Raw genomic sequence first — 23,802 nt, forward strand, 5'->3', positions numbered from 1 at the left:
GATGGGTCTGTGGCTCAGAGAGAAAGCTCAAGAACCATGATTTTCCATAACTACTGAGAACTGCAGACAGGCTTTGAACATGTAGCCATCAATCTTTTCATCCATTTTGTTGAGTTACTGGGGGTAGAGGGTAATATTTACTCTTTAGGGGTGGTCTGTTGCTGTGTATAAATGATAAATGACTAGGCTTTGAAAAAAAGAAATTCAGACCCTGCTTAGTAGACAAGTGATTTCTGTGCAAGTTACTTGACTACCTAGATAATCATTCCTCCTCCATCTGTAAAATACTACGTACATTAAAAGCTGCCATGGGGTCAGATGACATTAACTTATGGGAAAATGCTCTGTAACTGTGAGCCATTCTACAGATTCCACTTGCTATTATTACTGTTATTATATTTACCACATTGAGGCAAATATGCAACATTTATTATGTTATACAGAACATAAACAGTGTTATATTTACTATAATGTAAAGAGTCCACATGGCTTCCCCATGTTCCCAAACCAGATGTGAATTTCACCACTGGGAAACCCAATTATTCTGAACAAGGCTTCTCCGAAATTTTCTAAGCTTTGTTCCTTTCCCTTTAAAGACTTAAGTCCTAATGGTTGATCAGTTTTGTACATTGAGCCCTACTGTGCCAAAATGCACACTTGGCTCCCAGTAAGAGGTGTACACTGCCTGCTGGATGCTGTAGGGAAGATGCTAAAAGCCACCACGGGGAGAGCTCATGGAAGATCCACGCCCGTATGTGAACATACAGGGACAGACACCAATATATAAAACAAGTAAACTCGGGTCCACCTCTGAACAAAGTGAGTCCGTAGACAAAGGAGACACTGGCCATTTCCAAAAAGTCTCTGTGATCAGACATTTTAAATATTCTATGCTTGGAATTTATAGCTGACAAGGCCTTTTTGAATTACATTACATTACAAACATTTAATTTTTCAAAGTCCACGCAGAAGCCAGCAAGCTCAGCGGCCTATTAATCAGGAAAGGCAGTTCTGCAGATTCTAGGTTCTTGGTTGGAGCACATGGGAGGCCTAATCATGATTTATGTGTCCAAAGTTCCAAGGGCCCCGGCCTCAGTCAGCTCCCACTGTGGCCTCCCATTCTCTCTCTCTCTCCTAGGGCCTGCACAGACCCGGCTTCGGCCCGTGGACACTCCTCAACATAGAGCCGCCAAGACACTCAGGGCACAGGTGGACGTGGCAAGTGTGATTTATGTGTGAAAAAAAATACAGCCGTGCTCATTTTCAATTAGTTTAAATGGAAGGGTGACATAATGTGAACATTAGCAAAGAATATTTAAAGGCCAAATTATAAAGCTAGAAAGGGTCCATTCAGGGAATCTAAGGCTGGAGAACTTCTTACCCTGGGTTCATCATTTATTATTTTTTATATCAAACCTAATATCAAGGGGATATTTATAGTTGGTACCAGGCATTCTGGTATCAATTACTTAACATGCTTCACCGCGTGTCATTTCACGAGGTCCCTATGAGGTCGATACTGTCAATACTACCACTTTGCAGACTGTGACACTGTTGCTTGGAGAAGCTAATAAACATTCTCAGAGTCCCAAAAATAGTGAGTAGCAGTAGGACTCAAACTTGGGGCCTTCATTGCTGGGCCTCGGTTCTTGACTGGCACTTCTTATTTTTTTTTTTTTAAGATTTTATTTATTTATTCATGAGAGAGAGAGAGAGAGAGAGAGAGAGAGAGAGAGAGAGAGAGGCAGAGACACAGGCAGAGGGAGAAGCAGGCTCCATGCAGGGAGCCTGACGTGGGACTCGATCTGGGGTCTCCAGGATCAGGCCCTGGGCTGAAGGCAGAGTAAACCGCTGAGCCACCCAGGCTGCCCCTCGACTGGCACTTCTGTCTTCACTGTGGGGGCCAGTTACCTGGGCCATCTGGTTAGGACTCAGATTCCTGGCCCTACCTGCAGAGGTTCAGAGAGAATTGTTCTGGGAGGGGCCCAGGTATGTGGGCCCCTGAAATGGTATGCAAAATTCTGGCATTTTCTATGGAAAAGGTCCAAAGCCCTCATCATATCCATGACTCAAAAAGATTAAGGACCACTGGCTTGGTGTGTAGGTTTCTCTGAAATTGGGGGTGCCAGAACTGAAGGACCTTATCAGAGGGGACCTCAGGCTGGCAAAGCAAGGCCCAATGCCCTGGTCTCTCCCTCCATGCTGGTCTTGGTGCATGTCATCAAGTCAGCAAACCATGGCCCATAGCCTGGCTGCCTATTTTTGTGAATAATATTTCAGTGGAATCAGGGCTGTGATTAGGTGGGGCAAGTAAGACAGCATGGATCCTATCTTCATTTAGAATTTGGGTATTTTGTCTACCAACTTTTTGCACTGATTTTACTTCTAAAATTTTTTTCATTAAAATATAATGTATCGGGATCCCTGGGTTGTTTAGTGGTTGGTTTGGAGCCTGCCGTCGGCCCAGGGCGTGATCCTGGAGTCCCAGGATCGAATCCCACATTGGGCTCCCTGCATGGAGCCTACTTCTCCCTCTGCCTGTGTCTCTGCCTCTCTCTCTGTCTGTCTCTCATGAATAAATAAATAAAATCCTTAAAAAAATATATAACATATCTTGATTACTGAGTTTTTTGGTGCTCTTTTAAATTTTGCACCAGGGTAAATGCCTCTATGGCCTCACCCTAGTCCTGGCCATGGAACTTTCTACTAGAATCTCTAGCAGTAGGTATATGCATCTATTTCTCAAGAAGCTCAAGGATCCTGCAAGCAGGAGCTTATTTATGTGGCTTGCAAGCCAGAAGAGTGTGCTGTACATTTGGGCTCTAGTTCTTAAGAGACTAGCAAAGTGAGTCAGGCTGGAAATCCAAAGACAATATTCCACAACATAAGTAGGACGTGATTTTTGTAATGACAGTGTTAGACAAATACTTGGTTCCCCATCACTGGAAAAATACCAATAATCAAAAAAATAATCAACACTTTGCTCTTCTTCTGGCCTATGAAACCCCCAACCTAAAAGGCCTAAATTCCTGAGGCATTTCAGGTGTAATTTAAAACCCCACACTGATTCTTAGGCCAGGTTTATTTTCTTTTGTCCAATCACCTTCACAGGAAAAAAAAAAGATAAAGCCTAGGAAAGGAAGAGCACAGGGGCACAGGGGGGCCAGAGAAGAAAGGAACCGGCCTTACCTTGAAAGAGCATCGTCTGGCTGAAGTCACTGCGCATGTCGTTCTGACACACGGCCTGGACACGGAACAGGTAAAGGCTATCAGGTGACACGTGGCTAATGGTGGCTTTCTGTAGGTGGAGAATGAAAAGGCAGTGAGTGGGTTTTGAAGGCCAGTGCACGCTTTACCTTCTAAACTCAAACCTAAGATAATGTGAAGTATTCCTTTCAGGTTCCAGGGTCCCACGGCAAAGCCTGACAGATACGATGCTTCCCTAATGACCAAAGGCTCGCTTTGAAAGGAAAGAAAGTTCAGAAATAGCTGGCTGCGAATCTGTTTTCAACACAGACACGTGCAGGATAACAGTCGCACCAAAATCCATCTTGACTGTGGCTTGGAACGTGTCTCTAGCCTTCTTTATGCTCACAAGGCTTGGTCTTCTTCCGTAACTACTATACCTTTCCTATAAACTATAATTATCAAGCATATTACATTTTCAGAACCATGCAGAGTTTTTGATATCAATAACAAAGTCTTGGTGTGTGGGTTTCTTTGCACTTCGAAGGCCTTGCTATACCTCGACTGATGGAGAATAGGGGGCATGACGCCAGAAGAGATCACCTGACTAGTGACCAGATGCCATGAGGTTTTCCTTTGTTACTCCTCACTAGCTGGGTGATTGCAAGTCAGTTGCTCAATGCCTTTCAGCCTCAGCTTCAACTGTTAAATGGAAAGAGTAGTGGCGACCTCACAGGGTTCTGTAAATGCTCTGTAACACAGGCCATGCAAAGCTTGTTCACAGGTATTCCACACCGCACAACAGAAAGAATGTCCCTGGTCTAACATAGAGGTCACCATAGGCCAAATCCAGTCCACGGTTTCTATAAATAAAGTTTTATTAGCACACAGATACACCCCATTCATTTACATGTTTGTTGTCCGTGGCAGTTTTTGCCCCACAATGGCAGAGTTGAGTAGCTGCCGGAAAGACTTATGGCCTCCAAAGCCCCCAGATTTTGCTATCTGGCTCTTTCTAGAAAATGTTTGTCAATCCCTAGTCAGGCGTCACCAGCCAAATCCAGATCCGCACTCCTCAAAACTTTATTCCAAGAGCCTCTGAAAATGAGAAAATGGAAAATACCTAGAGAGCAGGCAGTCCTTACTTCCTGAAACAACACACAACAAAAGCAACTGATTTTCAAAGACCTCCTAATGATGAAACGTCTATTCTGGGCCAAGTATGGAAAACAGCTCTGGGAACTTAACCACTGAGTGGGTTTCCCCCCTGCATCCCCCGACATGGTCATTGAAATACTTTGAACAGGTGTGCAATGTGCAAATGTGTGCAAATGTGACTGGCTACACCTGCTGCCGTTGCCTCACGATGGCTTCCTGGGGACGGCACTGGGTTGGAGTCAAGTTACTTCACTCGAAGATGCGTTTCTTTCTTTTGGAAAAGGCAGGCAGTAACACCTGCCCCACAGGTGTGCAGGGAGGCCATGAAAGAAGGATGCCAACTGGAAAATGCTTCACGAATTTAGTTAAGTGTTACTTTTTTTTTTTTTTTAAAAGTGTTACTTTTAGATTGCGCCGTGGTCACCGTAAGTTAGAAAGCACTTCGTTGTCACTAAGTCAGCACTCCTGACTTCTTGAGGAATTAAGGGAATTCATTCTGTGTGTCTCCAAAGAAAATAGCCACCCTCAGAAAATTCTGATAAAAAGGAACTTGCTGTCAAAGCATGTTTTTCTCTCCATCTTTCCCTTTCTCTGAAACCAATTTATGCCTCATGCTCTAAACCTCTGACCCCTGCTCTGTCTTCGTTAGGAGCAAAATCTTTGCTCCATCTATGCAGGGGTTTATTAGAATTCACTCCCAGCTGCTAACTATTTATCTTTGTGTGTTTAATTATTTTCCACTTAGAACAAGAAACCGCAGAAGCACCTAGACAGTTTCTGCTGATTAACGCAAGTCATCTTTACTCCAGAAAGAGAAAAATCCCTTATGGACTTCCAGTAGTGACGAGAGAAAGGTTAAAACACATCATAACCTTGGGTGCCTTTCAATAGATTTCTCTCTGATTTCATGAAGCTCATCATTCCCTAATGTGACCCAGATAACAATGTCTAGTGGGGAAATTGAAAATATAAATGGAAATGAAGTAAAAGAATCTTCATCTAAAAGAATATGAAAAGTATTATTCTATAACTGATTGAGATGGGCCCTGGGGACTCTGTATTGGGAACGAAAAAAAGTGATAACCGTCATTAAGAACCCCACTTGGTGCTACTGCATTTTTCATGTGCACATACAATTATGGTTTCATTATGCCAGAGCCTTTTTTTTTTTTGATTAACAATAAGTGCAAGGCTTTCAAGCCCAAATGTGTCACTTTGAGTTTCTATGCAAAGACTTCAGGCCTCATGGTTTTGGGGGATGTGTGCTTTCCCAGCAGAGAAGACAGCATTTGCAAACATCTGTTCTGAAGGGCCCTGTTGGGTCCTGGCCACTAAACATTTACATAAATGTTCACATGAGAAGTTACGCTGGGTGTGGTCAGTTCAAAGTGAGGTCAGATATTACAATGTCGGGAGTCTGAGAACACAGGTTCAAAAACCACATGGTCGCAGGCGTCCGGCATCAAATGGTCACGTGTAAGGCTGATCGAATGTGAGAGAGGGAGTGGTGGGGACAGTGGACAGCTGCCTGGTGAAGGTGACCATAGTACCAGCAGGGGAAGAGGAGGAGGAGGAGGAGGAAGAGGAGGAGGACGAGGAGGAGGAAGGGCAATTACCGTAATAATAGCCTGCATTTATGGAGCACTTACTATGTGCCAGGACCAGCCGTGTACTGGCACACCGCATTTAATATTTACAATCATCAGAGCCGCTAAAAGGGGCTGACTGGGAGCTTTCTGTTGCGGTTAGTTGTTTTTATAATGAAGGAACAAGCAGTCCATTGCAAAAAGCCTGATTACAAAGAAATTACCTTGCTTCTCCTGGAGGTGTCCTTCGGAAGCAAGTGTGAGGGTGGATGGGAGCCCAGGTGGACTCTGGCCACGACTCCCGCGCAGGCAGCCCCTGCACCGAGGAGCACAGCCCTGGGGGTGGTGGCCACACCCCACACCCCATGGGCACCGAGCAGCTGGGAGACACACACGAGGTGCACTGCGCGGCGCCCAGCAAAGAGACCTGCAGGGACCCCTCTCCTAACTGCAAGGGGGGCTCTGAACACAACCGGGAGGCTTTACCAAGTCCTTGTCGCTGTCCTTTGTGAACGTCTTCTCCTTCTCATCCTCGTTCTTGGTCCAGCTGTAGGAGATCATGTAGTTCATGATGGGTGGGTGGTAGATGGTCTCCGGCCGGCTCCAGGACACCTGCAGCGCCGTCTGGTTCAGGGGCTGTACTTTCATGTGGATGGGTGGGGAGCTGCAGACTGGAGACAACACAGGGCCACGCTCAGGGGCTCTGCGGACAGCACACGAGGCCTCCCCGCTGCCCCTGGGGCCTCCAACATCCCAGCCCCGAAAACCTAGTATGTCTGTACACTTGCCACCGAGGTTCACCTGCTGCGAATTTTTTGTACCTCTGTGTTCTCCCCAACCCCTCTCTCTCACACACACAAATGCACACACGTGCACATACACACACATATATGCATGCACACATGCACACACACGGTTGTTTTCCTGCTAAATCACTGAAAGCAAGTCGTACAAACATGCTGACTCTTCACTCCTTTCTACTCAGGCCTGTGGCTCCTCAGAATAAGGTCATTCTCTTATACAACCGCACTGGACTATACATTTGCATCCCCCTCTCCGAATTCATCTGCTGAAACCTAATCTCTAAGGTCACAGTATTTGGAGGTGGGGCCTTGGGGAGGTCCTCATTGTGAAGGGAATTAGTGTTTTTATAAAAAAAAAAACCCTGGAGAATCCCCTCACCCCTTTACCATGTGAGCAGACAGCTGTCTATGAACCAGGACTCCAGCTCCCACCCAACAGAGGATCTGCTCATGCCTTATCTTGGACTCGCCGGCCTCCAGGACCATGAGAAAAAAAAGATTTCTGTTGTTTATAAACTACCCAGGCTATGGTAGTTTGTGGTAGCAGGCTGAGCTAAGACAATAACCACAATAGCATTAGCATCCCTATGAAAATTAACATTAATTCAATAATATGATCTGAGGGGCAGCTGGGTGGCACAGTGGGTTAAGTGTCCAACTGTCTGTTTAGGCTCAGGTCATGATCTTGGGGTCGTGAGATCAAGCCCCACGTTAGCCTCCCTGCTCAGCGGAGAGTCTGCTTGAGATTTCTCTCTCTCTCCATCTGCCTCTCCAGCTCCTACTCTCTCTCTCAAATAAATTAATAAATCTTTTAAAAAATAATATTATCTGATATATAATCCATATTCAAACTTTCCTAATGGTGTGCAATGATTATTTCTAGCCATTCCCCCCTCCAGTCTCATGCTGTATTTAGTTGTCACAACACCTTAGCCTCTTTAAATCTATTACAGTCCCCTGGCTTTTTTCCATGGTGACTTTTTTGAAGAAGCCAGGCCGCTTGACTTGTGGGGTATTCCAACACACTACAATTGTAGATGAAATTTTACTGTGGGGCAGCCCGGGTGGCCCAGTGGTTTAGCGCCACCTTCAGCCCAGGGTGTGATCCTGGAGACCCAGGATTGAGTCCCACGTCAGCCTTACTGCATGGAGTCTGCTTCTCCCTCTGCCTGTGTCTCTGCCTCTCTTTCTCTCTGTGAGTCTGTCATGAATAAATAAATAAGATCTTAAAAAAAAAAAAGAAATTTTACTGTGAATAGTTCAGAGTATAAGCAAATACAATTTAAAATGAGACTTTAAATAATTTCAAAGCAAAGACACAAAAACAGGGATGATTTTCCTCTGGACCAGCAGTATCTCACGTAATGACCCTGACGTAGGGCATATGGAAAAGCCAGGCAAATTCTCCTTTTCACTCCTTGTGGCTGGCAGATTTGAAGGGACATGGTTCTACATCTATCTACAGACAAGCTCATTTGAGGTTTGATGCTATCAAGCTGGCCTTTAAAAGTGTGACATTTTAGGCCTTCAAATGCGTTCTCTCCCAGTGGCTATCATTCCTGCCTCCATGGGGCTTAGAGTCTACAGCAGGGTTTCTGAGCCTCAGCATTACTGACCACAGGTCAGACAATTCTTTGCTCTTGGGTGGCTGTCATGTGCACTGCAAGGTGTTCAGCAGCATCCCTGGTCTCTACCAGTAGCACTCCCTGCCCAAGTTACAACTAAAAGGGTCCTCACATGTCCCCTGGAAGGCCAGTTGCACCCAGCTGAAACCAGTGGTCTACAAGGGGAGATGGGGGTTCAGTCAGGAATGATGCATGAAGCTGGTATTACATACCCAGACAGCACAGATGGATGTGAAGAGAGATAAGAGGTATTTTCCAAGCATGTTATGGGAGGATCTGACTCAGGCTTTGGTAACAACTCCCTTGAGGAAGGCACATCTGCCTGAGAGCTGACAGGAGGTGGGAGTCAAGGGAGGAAGGGAGGGCAGCTCGAGGAACTAGAGCAGGGACAGGGCCTGAGGGGCCAGAAGGAAGCCAGAAGGCCTGGATCCAGGCACAGAGAACAAGGCAAGAGCAAGCAGTGATGGGTGCAGCTGGAGTGAGAGGCCTCACACCCCAGATGCAAAGTCTGGTCTTGATCCTACAGGTACTGAGAAGCTGCTAGAAATATCTGAACCAGAATATAAAAAATAGTGACAGGGAATAAAGGGGAAAGGAGAAAAAATGAATGGGAAATATCAGAAAGGGAGACAGAACATGAGAGACTCCTAACTCTGGGAAACGAACTAGGGGTGGGGGAAGGGGAGGTGTGCAGGGGGTGGGGGTAACTGGGTGACGGGCACTGAGGGGGACACTTGATGGGATGAGCACTGGGTGTTATTCTATATGTTGGCAAATTGAACACCAATAAAAAATAAATTCACAAAAAAAAAAGAAAGAAAGAAAGAAAGAAAGAAAGAAAGAAAGAAAGAAAGAAAGATCTGAACCAGAGAACAATGCAGGCAGATTTGCACTTTTCAAGATCCCCTGAGCTTCTACTTCTAGGTAGAAGGACCTGGAGAAGGAGCAAGGAGTGAAAGAGGGAGGCACTGAAGAGATGCTGCAGAGGGCCAGCCTTGCACACCAGGGAGAGGGTACGAGAACAGCAGGTTCTAGAGGAAACAGACGTAGAACTGAGGGGTGGGGGGATGTGCTGGACTACGAAGGGTGTGAGGGCGAAGTGAGGGCGGTGAGGACCACACTCAGGTTTTGGGCCCAGGAGGTGAGCAACAGTGGAGAACCTGAGTCAGGGGACCGTGGCTGGGCTTCGGCCTCTCCCAGAAGATCAATTATGTGGCAAGCAGCCCGCTGCGCACCAGACGCCCGTATTTTCTCACCAAGGGCCCCAAGCCCAAGGCTGCTCAACGTAGCAGGAAGGCTTTCCTGCCAGGGAAGCACGGGCCCCCGCTCTAAGGACCAACCAACTGCTGGGGAAGAGGAGATTGGTTTTGACAGGGAGGCATCCTTTTGCTCTTCAACTGCCAAATCACGCTTCAGCCGCAGAGATTCACTTTGTATGACTGAGACAGGAAGGAAGGCATAAATTAATGAGGCATTCCCACTGCCCCACAGAACCCCGGGAGGCATCGAGCTGCCCTGCCCACCGAGCAAATGCCACCAGGGCAGAGACATCAAATGAGGAATCTGAAGGGAAGCTTCCAGCGAGCTGCTGGGGTGCAGGGACAGGATGAGGACACTAGGTGCCGCTAACATACCACTTTTAAATACCCCAACTTCAGTGGCTGGTGGTTTCTCCAGACTAAGCATGGGGTGGGGGTGTGGACAAGACTGGGAAAGATCTACACCCCATCTTTCCAGGTGCCAATAGTGAACCAAGGAGATTCATACACTGGGAAGTTTCCATCCTTCACAATGATGACCCCTGTCAGAAATCCTGATTTCTACCTCTTTTCTCACCTCCTACCATACTCTTATTTAATCTCTCTTATTCTGAAGACATCACTCCTCTGCTCCAATTAGTGGTGAGCTGTAGGGGGATGCATATATCTCCAACAGTTACATCATAACCACATAAATAATTCTATCACCCACATGCGGATGCAACCATTCTTCTTATTTATTCTTTGAAATTAAAATAGCTGGATTTTTCTTTTGATTAAGATGATTCATGTTAATGTTTTTAAAAGGAAACCCAAGTAATACAAAAAAGAAGAAAGCTAAAAAAAAAAAAAAAAAAAATCACCCAAGATCCCAGAATCTAGACTTGTTAACTTTCTGGAGATCTCATGTTCAGGTATCTCTTGATTCACAGGTAAAAGCACACAGAGTTTGATGTACATGGGATATGCTTTTACATTATACTTGTTGCATTGTTGTGTTTTACCCAGCTAGTCATGAAAATATTTCCTTGTCAATGAAGAAAGCTTGCTATCATTGTTTTGAATGCACACAAAGAAGTACAGAACCCCACTGTCTCACGTACTAGAATACACATACAATTCAAAATCAAAGCCTTTTGTCTGAAACTAGCACTTAACTTTTTAAATGCTGAGATTATCATTTTGGAGACTCTGGGGATCATGTGACAACTAGGGAGAATTTTTGTCCAATAGGGCCTTTGTAAAAAAAAAATTGTTTATTAGAGTAGAATTGACATACGATGCTACATCGTTTCTATATAAAAAATATATAGTACTAGAAAATACTGAGTGAAGCTTAGGAAAGAGCCAGGTCTGGCCTCTAAGGAGTCCATCTATTCGGGTGGAAATTCAGTAACTGAGAGGTCTTCTGAGGTCCACACTTGCCCCAGACTACATACCGAGCACAGAGCCAGGGGGGTTGCAGGCTGAGGAGCCCCGACACCTCTCCATCTCTCTCCACCACCTCCCTGGGAGGGAGGTTTTTTCTGGGCCAGTATTTTTGGAGACAGTATTTGCAGAGGACTAGAAAGGCCCAGAACAGCATTGGCCAACTTTTTTGGTAAAGGGCCAGAGAGCAAATATTCTCAGCTTTTTGAACACTACAGTCTCGATTGCAAATAGTGAACTCAAGCCTTTCAAGTGCAAAACCAGCTCAGGCAATATGTACAGCAATAATCGAGAGTGTACTCCAATAAAACTTTATTCATGAACACAACATTCCTATTTCTTCTTCTTTTTTTTTTTTTTAGAAGATTTTATTTATTTATCCATGAGAGACACAGAGAGGCAGAGACACAGGCAGAGGGAGAAGCAGGTTCCCTGCAGGCAGATGCTCAACCACTTAGCCACCCAGGCGTCCCACCTTCCTATTTCATAGGATTCTCCTTTTTATTTTTACTTGCACAGCTACCATATAGATATCAAGTCATCTATATTAGTCATTTTCTACTCGATTTATTTAAACCTAAAAATACAGTTCACACATGGATTTTCATGTGTTAGGAAATCTGATTTTTTTTTTTAACTGTCTAAAATTTAAAAGAATTTCTTTCTAGCTCATGGTGGTAATAAAGGTTGTGGTCATGTTGGCTCATGGGTCAGTGGTCTGCTGATCTCTTACCTGGAAGATAAAAGGAGGCCAAACTTTCATTTGAAGGATGTTTACCACCCACATTTGCATTCTTAGCACTGAATTTTGCCCCACAACACAGCCTGACAGAGCTGAGACTCTTCCTAGCACTTCATACTATGTGGAATCATATTACTGACATCACTGATTATCTGCAATAAATCATCTACTTCCCCATTAGAATGGAAACTCCATGAGGCCGGTACCTTTTTTGTCTTGTCTGCCACATGATCCCTGGTGCTTACAGCAGAGCCTGGCACGAAGCAGGCCCTCAATAAATAGTGGCTGAATGAATGCCATGTTGAGTGGACAGAGTAAGTGCCTGATTCTCCTGGTGGAAAGGTCCTGTGTGTCATCACCCATCCCCATGCCTCACAGTCCTCCACCCTTCTCTCTGGCCAGCAACACCCCCTTACCCTCAACTCAGCCTCCTTAAAGGTTTGGGTTCAGCCTCACACTTCTCCTCCACGGTCTCTGCACTCCCACCTCAACCTGCCCGTCACACATGTCCCCATCAGCATCCCATCTCTCTATCCTGGTGACCTCTAGGGCAAGGACCACACCCTTCATCACTAGAGCCCCCAGTAGGGCCTCAGATTTCATTCACACAACCAGGGAAGGTATTTTGCTCTTCAGTCAGGACCACTAATAAAGTTCATCTACAGAACCAGTGCCACACAATCTGTCCCCGGGGACACCTTTGGTGAGGGGATGTTTGCCAATCGGAAGAAATGTGCAATCCGCAAAGATGACAAAACTCCCAGTACGCTCAGTGCCTGCAGGAGGTGAAGTGACCAGATGCCCTCCAAACGACAGGCAAATAAGCCGACAGCACATTACTGAGCTCTGTATTTCCAAGTTTTGTTTGCTTTGTTCAGTGATGGAAACTCTCCAAAAAAACTCCTTAAAATTCAAAATATAAAACAGAGCATTAAGGAATTTTATGGAACAGTTTGGAAAGGCTGGTATAATAAAGCCTGGGCTTTGGGGCCAGACTCCTCCACACCTTTGTGTTCTCATCTATAAAATGGGTGCTGATACCTGGCAATATCCTCCTCACAGGGTTGGGGTGAGGCTCATAGAGAATACTGAGGCTGAACAAGAATCTGTGAGGCTCAGGCCCAGTGGCCAATACAGGGATAAGCTGCTGGGCCCACACAGTGTTTTAAAAATTGGCATATTTTACAGAGACTTCTGGATTTTTAAATTGGGCCTGCATCCAATGAAAAGCAAGGCAACTTCCCCTTCAGAGTGATAGGTGGTGTGCTTACTTTTGCCACAGTCCCCACCACTCCCCATTGCCTCTACCCACACACTGCATCCACAGCTGCCTGGCCCCCATGGCCAAAGGAGTTTCCCACCTGTCTAAAATGAGTAGCCAGGAGCACTCTTCTAGGCACACAACGGGTTGCCCAGTACCCTCGACAACAGCCATGGCAAGCTGTACCTAACACACCGAGTGGGCCAGTCCTCTCTTACACAAAATTGAAGCCTTTTAACCATGCGGGAGGCACTGTACCTGGCTCTTTCAACAAATATTCCCCTGTGAGGTGCTTCTGACATCAGCTTTCCCCTTCTCAGGGGCCTGATTACGTTCTCACCGGTGTCTGATTGCTTTACACAGGTATCTCAGATGATGCTCGGTGCCAGTTCTGAGAATTTCTGCCTACATTCTGAACCACCTTAAATTATGATCCCAGACTTCGTTAAATAATGAAGAGGCTTCTAGCAGCGCACCCAAGGTCCTCTGATTCTAAATCAATGTCAAGAATATTTTCTCAGTGGTTCTTAGAAAATGCTAGTTCCCCCCCAGCCCCACCTCTACCCCTCTTCCTTTCTGGGTGTTAGATAAACTAATGTGACAGCCTCTGTTTCAACGTTGGTGGTAACTTACAAGTGCCTTAAACTACTGAAGGGCCTCCTCCCTGCACCCCTGCAGCCTGAGTTTCACATGGCAGGCAACAGGCTTTTTGCTGATCAGAAGTCAAAGGACAGCTGTGCTCAGACACAGCAACTTGGTGCAGATTCACTTTTCACAATGCTTTTGACAGAAGTCACGCTGCTGCCTGGAGCTGGGGGCCAGCGAGGGGGGGAATCTGTGATGTCATCTACTGCACAGGGTGGTGTCCTGGGGACCTGCCTGGTAGAGAAAGCGGGTAATAAGCAGCACTAACTTCTCCTGGAGCAGAGGAGACCTACTCAGGTGGCACGGAGCCAGGGAGCCTCACTTGCCTTACACAGCTTAAATGCCTGTCACTTCTTCATTGTCCCAGCTCAGCTCAAGAACCCTTGAAAATGGAGTCCTGTAGGGGAAATTTCCAAAGAAATGGCCTCAGGGAAGGATTTTTCTTTGTGAAGGATTGAATCAAAGAGTCCTAGGTAAACATGAAATCCCCCAAAGCAGACCATGTAGGACTTCAAACCTGGAATCCCCATGCCCTGGGGTGTCCCCTCCCTCATGCCTCCCCCCCTTGCCCAAGAGCTCACAAAAGGGAAGCAGTACAGTGACAGGGCCAGAATTGGGAAGGATGAAATCAAACGATGCTGGGCCTCAGCTCTGGGATTTTTGGTTTATATGACATCTGACTAATGTCCATTTGGAGCTGCCAGCTGCCAAGCACATGCCGAGGGCCAGGCTCCGTGCACTCATCTAGATAATCCATGCACGCATACTAAATCCAAGAGGTAGGTTCAATTATTGTCCCCATTAAAGGTGATGAGGACATGGGGTTCGGAGAGCCCAAGTCACAGGGCTGGGCCAATCACGTGGTGAGAGAGAAAGGTTCAGAACTAGAACCGGGGGATCCCTGGATGGCGCAGCGGTTTGGCGCCTGCCTTTGGCCCAGGGCGCAATCCTGGAGACCCGGGATCGAATCCCACGTCGGGCTCCCGGTGCATGGAGCCTGCTTCTCCCTCTGCCTATGTCTCTGCCCCACCCCCTCTCTCTGTGACTATCATAAATAAATAAAAATTAATTAAAAAAAAAGAACTAGAACCGAAGCTGTTGGACTCAAAACCAGAGTGGGCGGTGGGAGAGCCATGGGAAGGTCATGAGCCTTCTATTCACACACCTCCTCCATCGATTTTCCTATCTACAAGATGGTAACATGAGTGTCAGGAGTGTGACTCAAAGGTTTCAAAGGCGAGCGCCATCCCACACAGGTACTGTCGCTACCGCAGCCTCCTTCTGCACTCGGCCTTCCCCATCCTCTCCATTCTCAACGACAGAGGAGACTGTAAGGTCTCTTGACAATTTCCAGAGCAACCTCCAAATCCTTCAAAGCCCTGGATGGATGAAGCCCTATCACCATTCTCTCTATCAGAAATGCAGTCTATGTTTGTGGTCCCCCAAACCATCACAGGGACACTGGGAATATATGGGGCAGTGCAGGGCGCCCACCCCCAAGGCCTTTATGCTAATGTGTCATTCCATGCTAATGCTGCAATAGTAACAAGTCCTATCTGATGAGCCTGGCTCTAGGCTGAGTTAGTGCATTTCATGAACCATGCCATGAAATCCTCTCTGTAATTCTATTGGGCTCCTGGTTCCATCAGGATCTCTGTTATAGAGTCAGAGACCCAGGAGGCTCATTCACTCCCTTTTTCACTTTGGAGGCAGCCTGCTTTGGTTCTGGACATACCTACCAGCTGTATGGTCTTAGATAAAGCATGGGTAAAACTTTCAAGATAAATGTACAAAATGCACAAGCACATTCTGACCGATGTATAGGAAGTGTGCTGTAAAGAGTCGCTATTTTAAATACTTATTGAGCACCTATTATGTACCAGGACGCCAACCAGGAACTAGTTGAACACAACTTGACATGGTCCTTGACCTCCTAGAAATTATAGCCCAGAGAGAGAAATATACCAACCACTTAATTCCTCTAAAATAGAGCTATTGAACGTAGGGCTTCTTTGGGGTTTTAGATAGAATCCATGGAAATCTGTGAACATGGATGAGAAAAAAATACACTTTTATTTTCAGTGATGTCTAACTAAAATTCAGCATTGCCTTACATTTCAAATGCTTGCAACAAAGTGCATTAGTAGTAATTAGCAGGACCTATGAGACATCAGCAAAAGAAATCACAGATATATTCCTGTTAGATTACAGTTGTTGCCAAGATCTCAAATTTTCCTTCATGCTCATTATTATTTCAAAATTACAATGGCTATTAGACCTGCTGCTAGATTTTATAATTTAATGCCTTCATCAAGAAGCAGATAAATTACTATATTACAATTAAAATTTTTTCTGATAATATCTGAGGATAATTGGCTTCCTTGGTAATCTATTTTACTTTATTTAATGCATCCAAAGACCACCAATATGAGGAGAAGTCTATGGGATTCACCAGATGGCTGCAGAGGTCCATGGCATCCAAACTGTTAAATATTCCCAGCATTAAGGATTATGTAATTACAAAATTATTACAGTTATTCTGTACAAAGGGGTTTTTCCCCCAAAAAAAGGATTTTTTTTAATAAATTTATTTGAGAGAGTGAATGAGAGAGAGAGCACGAGCAGGGGGAGAGTTAGAAGAAGAGGGAGAAGCAGACATCCTGCCGGGCAGGGAGCTTGACAACAGGCTCGATCCCAGGATGCTAAGGTCATGATCTGAACTGAAGGCAGATGCTTAACCAACTAAGCCACCCAGGTGCCCCTGTAGGAAGGTTTAATCTGGGACCTTGACCCAGGTTTGGGGGATTGATTAGGAAAGATTTACTGAGCAGAGTGATGTTTGAACTGACATCTGAAAAAGAGTAAGGCTTATGAAGAAGGCTTAGCTTGTCCAATAGAAAAAAAACCAGCTTGTACAAAAGCCCTGCTACTGAAAAGTGGAAAGAAAATTAGTGTGGCTGGAAAGCAGAGAAAGAGAAAGGGTCGCTAACAGAATTCACCCCTGGGTGGGTCTTACTGAAGGCTGGACTTGGCCAGACAGCCACCGTCTCATGATGGGAGAGACTCTGGTGCATGGTGGCCCCACGTTCCGTCAAGCACAAGGATGACTGTTTAAACCTATGGTGTCTTAAGTAATGCAAACAGTATCCGGTGATGAGATAACCAAAAACCTATACATTCATCTCTGCCCAGGTTCCTGGGCCCGGGGTTCCTAAAACTCTTGCAATTTTCTAAGTGATAAGAGCACTAGGAGAATTTCTTGTTCTAATGTTTATTTCTGATCACATCCCTGACACAGGGCTCCTGAAACTCCTATAAATCTCTAAGTGATAACAGGCTCCTAACTCCCAAGGGACAGAAACACCTACACTGGGGACCCTCGCAGACCTTGTCCTATGTACCTCTTCATCTGTATCATTTATCCCTGATCATATGCTCTAACAAATTGGTGAGCGTAATTATGTGTTTCCCCAAGTGAGGCACTCCAGCAAATTAATCAAACATGAAGAGGGGGGGTGTGGGAGCCTCTGATTTGTAGCCAAGTTGGACAGAAGTTTTTGGTAATCTGGGGACCTATTACTTGTGACTGGCATCTGACGTGGGGTGGACACAATCTTTTGGGACTGAGCCCTGAATCTGTGGGATCTGACGCTCCATCTCCAGGGAGATAGTAGCAGAACTGAGTTAAGTTTGTAGGCCATCCAGCTGGTGTCACAGTACTGCTAGGTGGGGACTCCTCCCCCCCATCTGGTAACCAGAAGGGCCAAAAAGCAAGATGTTCCATAGTATAAAAGTAGGGACACACACACAGGAGATGGAGAACTGGGGTTTTCCAACACAGGAGGGAGAACTGTAAGTCTTTCTCATCTATCTGTGGATTTTTTTCCCCTACACCACACAATGGCATCCCCTCCATTCCCACGAACCATGGTGTGCAAGTCAGTTTCTCAGTCAACAACTGAGGATTAGATGCTCTGTGTGGCAATTAACCATGGAAGACAGCAAATCTGAAAGCATTCTTATCCTATCAGCTATCTCTGCTATGCGTGTAACAGAGCCACAGGCACGAAATACAGCAGCAGCAGCCAGTGTCCAGGAAGGCTGAAGCAGAAATTCAACTCTCTAGTCCTCCAAGCATGTGGTATTGACTTTCCCACATTATACTATTACTGATGTCTCCTACCTCCTTGGAGGTTTTTTTTTTTTTTTTTTCGTGATATCCCTCTTCCTCTGAGAGTTAAAGGCCATGGGAGTTGTCCATGTCCTGTGCAGGAAAAAGCATTGTTCAGCCTGGCGCTAAGGGAGGTGGCGAAGTTCAGAATGATGCATGTTCTCAGCTCCACTTGACGACAGCTGCTTCTCAGACACAGGGTGGTAGACTGGACTCCATGTACTGTAGGGCCCCCTTCCCTCCCTTTCAGGTTGAAGATGCTGTGATTTCCTGCCACCAGGGCAAAGTGGACCTAGCCCACTTTAAATGAGCACAGCATCCTTTCCAGAAATACCACTTGACTTCTACCCTTCTCCCTCTGCCTTGTTCTGGTCACAGGCTCCAAATGGAGGTCTGTGCCAGATACCAGGGTGCAGGTCTAGTGTTGGAGCTGCGTTTTCTCTGGTTGAGTCTCCTATTTCCTACCACTGAAAGGATGTGATAGTCTTCTTGATGACAAGGAAATGCCTAGGCCACCTAGAGTTTTATAGCTGCCCTTAGTGATGTGAGACTTTTTATTTAAAAATCACCCAAGATCTACGGTCCCATGAGCTGCCTTTGTAAGTGATCCCAATGGCCACATCAAGAGATCAACTAATGACCCACACTGATAGGGTTAGTCATTGATTCTAGATGATTATGATCCAGTAGGTAGGATCTCTTTGTTTCAATTTGGTCCCTATATAAATTTTTTTCTCTTACAGATATCCCCAACGCTGGGTATCAGATTTGAAAGGACAGTCCTGGCTTCTGCACAACAGCTCCCTTGTTAGCTTTAAATCTCCTGACTTCTCCTTGGTATCTTCCTATTATTTGATCTCAGTGTGGCTCAGAGTATGTACTCCGCTGTTTGGATTACAACCTTGTTTTGACCTCCAGATCGGCATCTGCACTAAGTGGCCCTTTTGTTAGGATGGTCCTCAATGAGATGGTTCCAGGGTCTCTTGATCCCTGGAGACTGGCCTCAAGTAGCCACTCCTGGGCCTGGCCAAGAGGACCCTAGGAGAGAGAGAACAGGGAGCTTGCCGCTTGCAAGGAGACACCAGGCTTTGAATGGGTCTCACCCCTGGTGGACCCAGGTGGCAATTACCTTTTCAGCACACAGGGAGGACCAAGCCCCCTAGGTCTCTGACATATGGATCCACACGCCCTGAGGAGACTGGGCTTCTGGCTGGTTGCTGGAATTCAGGTTTTAAGTGGTTAGTTCATTCCTCACTGAAAAGGCTCATCTCTTCTGGGAAGGCTTTGCTAGTGGCAGCCCATGAGCAGAGAAACTGCAAGGCTCCTCTCAGTCGCTGATACCTATTAACGTTTAGTGTCAGACGTGTAGACAACACCTTTTCAACACAGGCAAAGATTTGAAATGGGGCAGCCAAGATGTTCATTTCAAACACTCAGACCTTTGCTTTGGAATCATGAGACCATTGATAAGAGGACTCAACAGTGAAGCCTGTAGCCACAAGGACTATTGGCTGGGCTGGGAAGGCAAGAGAAAAAAAATGCCTCCAGAGGACTCAGCACAAGCTCCCACTACTGTGCCTTTACAGATGGGTCTTTGATTATCAGGCTCCAGGAATGGGGGAGGTGACAGGTTTTTAGGTGGGAGAAAGCCCAGGGTTCTGTGCCTTCCTCGTACCTGAAGAAAACCAGCCTCAACTAGCACGTGTTTGTTTGAGGTATAATCAGTGGGAAGAATGGCGAAGATAAATAGTCTGTCTCCCAGCTCCATTCCTCCTGTGACTCCATGGAGATGCACGTGAACATCTCGGAGCCTCATGCTTCACGGGCCGTGAATGCTGGTTAGTGAAGGAGATGGGAAGTGTGTCGCTTTGGGAGGATGGATGATGTTGGCCTTTATCAATTTCCAGATTCCTGTTCACAAGCTCCACGGTGTCTACACAAACAAACCCAATGTCAGGGAAGATTTTTTCTAGAGAGCAAAGAAAAGCCGGAGTGGTAGGAGGGTTGCTAAGTTGGCCTTGAAGATCAAACTATGTCTATCTGCCTGGAGACAGTGAGGATTAAGTAATTAGGTAATATTTATAAAGTGTGACAATGATAGATAGCCCCTGGTGTCTGTTACCAATATCCACTCAACAGCTCTTAAACCATAACAGCACTCCTTCCTGGAAGCACCCTGATATCAGTGCATGCTATGTTAAGTGTGCCCATTCTCTGCTTTTCGGTGTGGTAGAGTGGTTGTTCCTTGGGATGGAGAGGAAAGCACTTCTGTCCATGGGTTTTTGAGATGATCACTTCCATCTAAGTAGTTGATAGTCAAAGTAGAAGATAGTTTCCCAAATCTCAAGAGCTGCTCTGAATTCAGGAACTAAGAGTGGTGTGGAATCCTACCCCAATGTCTAGCTATGCTCCTCCTGTAAGAGGACCCAGTTTGCTCTAGACTCATAAATGCCCCAACTGTGCCAACTCTTGTAGAAAGGATCCTTTAATTCCTCGCCACCTGACATGTATGGATTAGCTTAATCCATCCAACTATCACTCCTTCCTTTCCAACCACCCATCCATCATCCATCCATCCTCCCTCTTCTCCATCCATCCATCCATCCATCCATCCATCCATCCATCCAGTTAAATATTTACTGAGGAGCCAGCAACCAGCACTGTACCTTCCTCCCAACAAAAAAGAAATAAAAAGATAGTCTCACCCCTCATGGTGCTTATAGGGTGGCAGGAGAGTTAGACATTAGGGGGGAAAAACACACAACTGAATAAAAAATTCCAACTGTGAAAAGTGTTACCAGAGAAAGGTACTGGGACTCTAACATAGGCAGCTGGGCCAAGCAGTCAGGAAACTTCCATGGGAGAGGTATCCTTAGAGTGGAGCTTTGAAGACTGAGGAGGGGTGGATGAGGTGCAGAAGTGAGGCAACAGCCTTTTAGACAGAGATGACAGCCTGCTGGGACTGGGGGATGCAGACGAACTGATGTGCAGGATGCCATGGGAAATGAAGTTCAAGATGGGGCTGGGGAGGGGAGCCCAGACACGGGCACCATATAAGGATTGTGGATTTCACCGGAAAGGTTTTAAGAAATTCCAACAGCCTTGGTTTGCATTTCTACCAGGAAGAGAGCTTGATCGCCTTACTCTGCAATGTGTTCTCCACTGATCATGTCACATATAATAGTTTGTCCTGAGCATACAAAGAAACCACTGCTGACCTACAGACAAGAAAGTACAACTATTTGCACAGAACTTTCCATGTCCCAGGCTCTTGGTTCCCTACACTGTTTCATTTTAAAGGCCAAAGCCAAGGAGGGGATTGTGATTATTATTATCTGTATTTTACAGACAAAGAAGCAAGACTTGGGTATTAACCTGAGTAAGGATGCACTAGGGTAAATGGTTAGCCTAGAATTTGGGTCCATGTTTACTTGACTCCAAAATCTGTATTTTTACCCATCACTTTATATTGTCTCATCATTCATTCATTCATTCATTCATTTCATGAGCTGACAATGACTATATGCCCACTCTGTCCTAGGTGCTGTGTCAGGCTCTTTTGATCCAAGGATGCACAAGACCCTCAGCCTACTAGGTCCCAGCATGCACATCAGATGGGTGCACTGGCCCTCCCAGGGAATGACCCTGCACTCACAGCTTCTGTACCTTGTGCCCTGAGCACCCAAGATAACCCTCCAAATGCAAGCCAAGCAGATAAAGATTGAGCCCAATGATTTCTTTTAGGATGATAAATTGCAATCTTTGGGAAGAATACCCAATCCCCACAAGTACGTTTATTTTTAAAGCTCTTTTGTTCAGAGAGGGAGTGATACACTATATTGTTCAGGTCACCTAATGACACTTAAAACAAAGAAGCCACTGCTTGTCGATTCATTTGGTAGCTGGCAGTCCCATGGAAAATAGAAAGAATGCTGCATTGGTTCACATCTCAGCTTTCCCAATTCCTGGCTGAGAGGCTCTGGATGCCCCCTTGCTCTGAGTCCCAGACCCCTCACATCTGCTAAAGAGAAAAAGTTAATACTATCTTTCTCTTTTTGCTTACCCCCACCCAGCCTCCATCCAAATGATTAGTCAAATCTCAGAAGTTCTATTCCAAAATCCATCCCTAATTGGATCACTTCTATACTTCTACCTCTACCAGGATTGCCATCATGCAACCAATGTCATCCTGCAGGAAATACTTCTATCGGCTACATCCTGGTCTTGCAAGTTCCACCCCAAGTCCTCTGAAAACATTTTTCACATAACAGTGAGAGGGATGGATTTAAGAAGCCATTCAGATCATTCCATAGCCTTTCTTTAAACCCTCCAAAGGCTTCCCACTGTCATAAGAACACCAAGAAGAGTCTTTTCCAGACTCAATATTAGCCCATATCCCCAAGCTGGTCTCCATGCCTCAGGGCCTCTGCAAATGACCATTTTCTCTACAAATTCTGCAGGGCTGGCCCCTTCTCACCTCCTGCCCTACCCAAGGAAGATTGGTTCCCCACTGCTTCACTACACTCTTAGAACACCACCTGATTTGATCTTCAGAACACTGACGCTTTATCATTGTCCACTGACTTGTGTATTTCCTTCTCTCCACTAAAATATAAGCACTATGATGAGAGACTGACTCTTCCCCCTTGCTACCTTTATTTCTAGTGCCTAGAACCTGTTCACAGTAGATGCTCAACAAATATTTGGTAGATAAAAAGTGAAATGAAGAGCGCACAGGTTGTTTTCAGGATTAAAGAATAGACATGAATGGAAGAGGCCAGCACAGCATCTGGCACATAACCCCGCCCCCTCGCCTCTCCCATTTCAACCACTAGCTTCAGGCACAGCTTCTAGAGTCAATAAGCTTCCCAAAGGCATTTGAAGATGTCTCAGGTGTGATAAGAAATTCACTGGCTACAAAACATGAGGCAAAAGTCCTTACTGCTACATTAAATGTCTACAAAATATCAACTCATGTCAACCAAAGGCAAGTTATACCAACTCTTTACTTATTTATGGAAAGTTACAGTAATCCTAGGATGTCTGAGCATGAAAAAATGTTTGATACAGTATGGCATGATCTTCAAAAGAATGAGAACCTAGGATGCTAGGGAATCCTAAAGACAGCCCTACTGTTTTGCCTTCTTTTACAATTACTCACAAGGTTAAAAAGTAATGTCTAATGACAGTTACTTCTGAAAGAAGGGGATTAAAAACATTCCATGGGGGCTATGTTAGAAGTGTTTTTTCTTGGCACCTTTCTGTGCTAGAAGTTTCTGAAAGTAACAAGATAACTTTTTAGAAGAGTTTCTGGGAGGACAACTGCCTACAAAGGAATTAAGTGCTCATATCAGGGCTTATTTTAATAAGATGAAGTAATTCAAGCTCATTAATCTGGTGAGTAGAAATGATTAAACTGAAAATAGAACAACATTAATATTTTCTTCCAAAACAGGAAAAAAAACACATGAATTTCAATGTCAAACTCTTTAAAAGCAATCATGGATTTACTTCTTTGTTTGCTAATTTGGGTGGGAAATGGATGCTCTTTCTCAATGTATTCTGATTTAAAATAGGCAGTTACTTAGACATCCTCACACAGTGGTATGTGTTCTTAAAAAACTGCTTTTAATGAAAACAGGAAGCAATCTTTACCATTGAAAATGTAGCTAAAATAGAGAACCCTCCATCAGCAGAAGCAAAGACCATCCTTCAAAAATCATGGCATGACTTAGGAGACTACAGGGGCACACAGGCAACCAACCCAGTGTCCTCACTGTTTCCTTTGCTTTTATTACATTATGCAGTGCCACTTTAATTAAGCCATCAAATCAAATTATCAGATCAAGTGGTTTTGATTCCACTGCGGTTTGAACAGGTTTCGTTAAATTAATAAACCATATGTTTCATGTTGTTGGAAGGAAAGTTATTTTTCCTC

At 45.3% G+C, this 23,802-nt stretch overlaps 1 protein-coding gene across 3 annotated transcripts in view; it reads right to left on the bottom strand.

The window, feature by feature from the left end:
• The window catches only part of PTPRG (protein tyrosine phosphatase receptor type G), a 710,177-nt gene that overhangs the window by 108,246 nt on the left and 578,129 nt on the right, over positions 1-23,802 (bottom strand). For all 3 annotated transcript variants that reach the window (XM_055343664.1, XM_055343663.1, XM_055343665.1), the window contains exons 9-10: positions 6,417-6,601; positions 3,190-3,298 (exon numbers count right to left, since the gene is read on the bottom strand). In XM_055343664.1, the coding sequence (XP_055199639.1) occupies positions 3,190-3,298; positions 6,417-6,601 (294 nt within the window). The remainder of the gene's footprint in view (positions 1-3,189; positions 3,299-6,416; positions 6,602-23,802) is intronic.

This window comes from Nyctereutes procyonoides, unplaced genomic scaffold, assembly GCF_905146905.1.
Source record: "Nyctereutes procyonoides isolate TBG_1078 unplaced genomic scaffold, NYPRO_anot_genome, whole genome shotgun sequence".
NCBI lineage: Eukaryota > Metazoa > Chordata > Mammalia > Carnivora > Canidae > Nyctereutes > Nyctereutes procyonoides.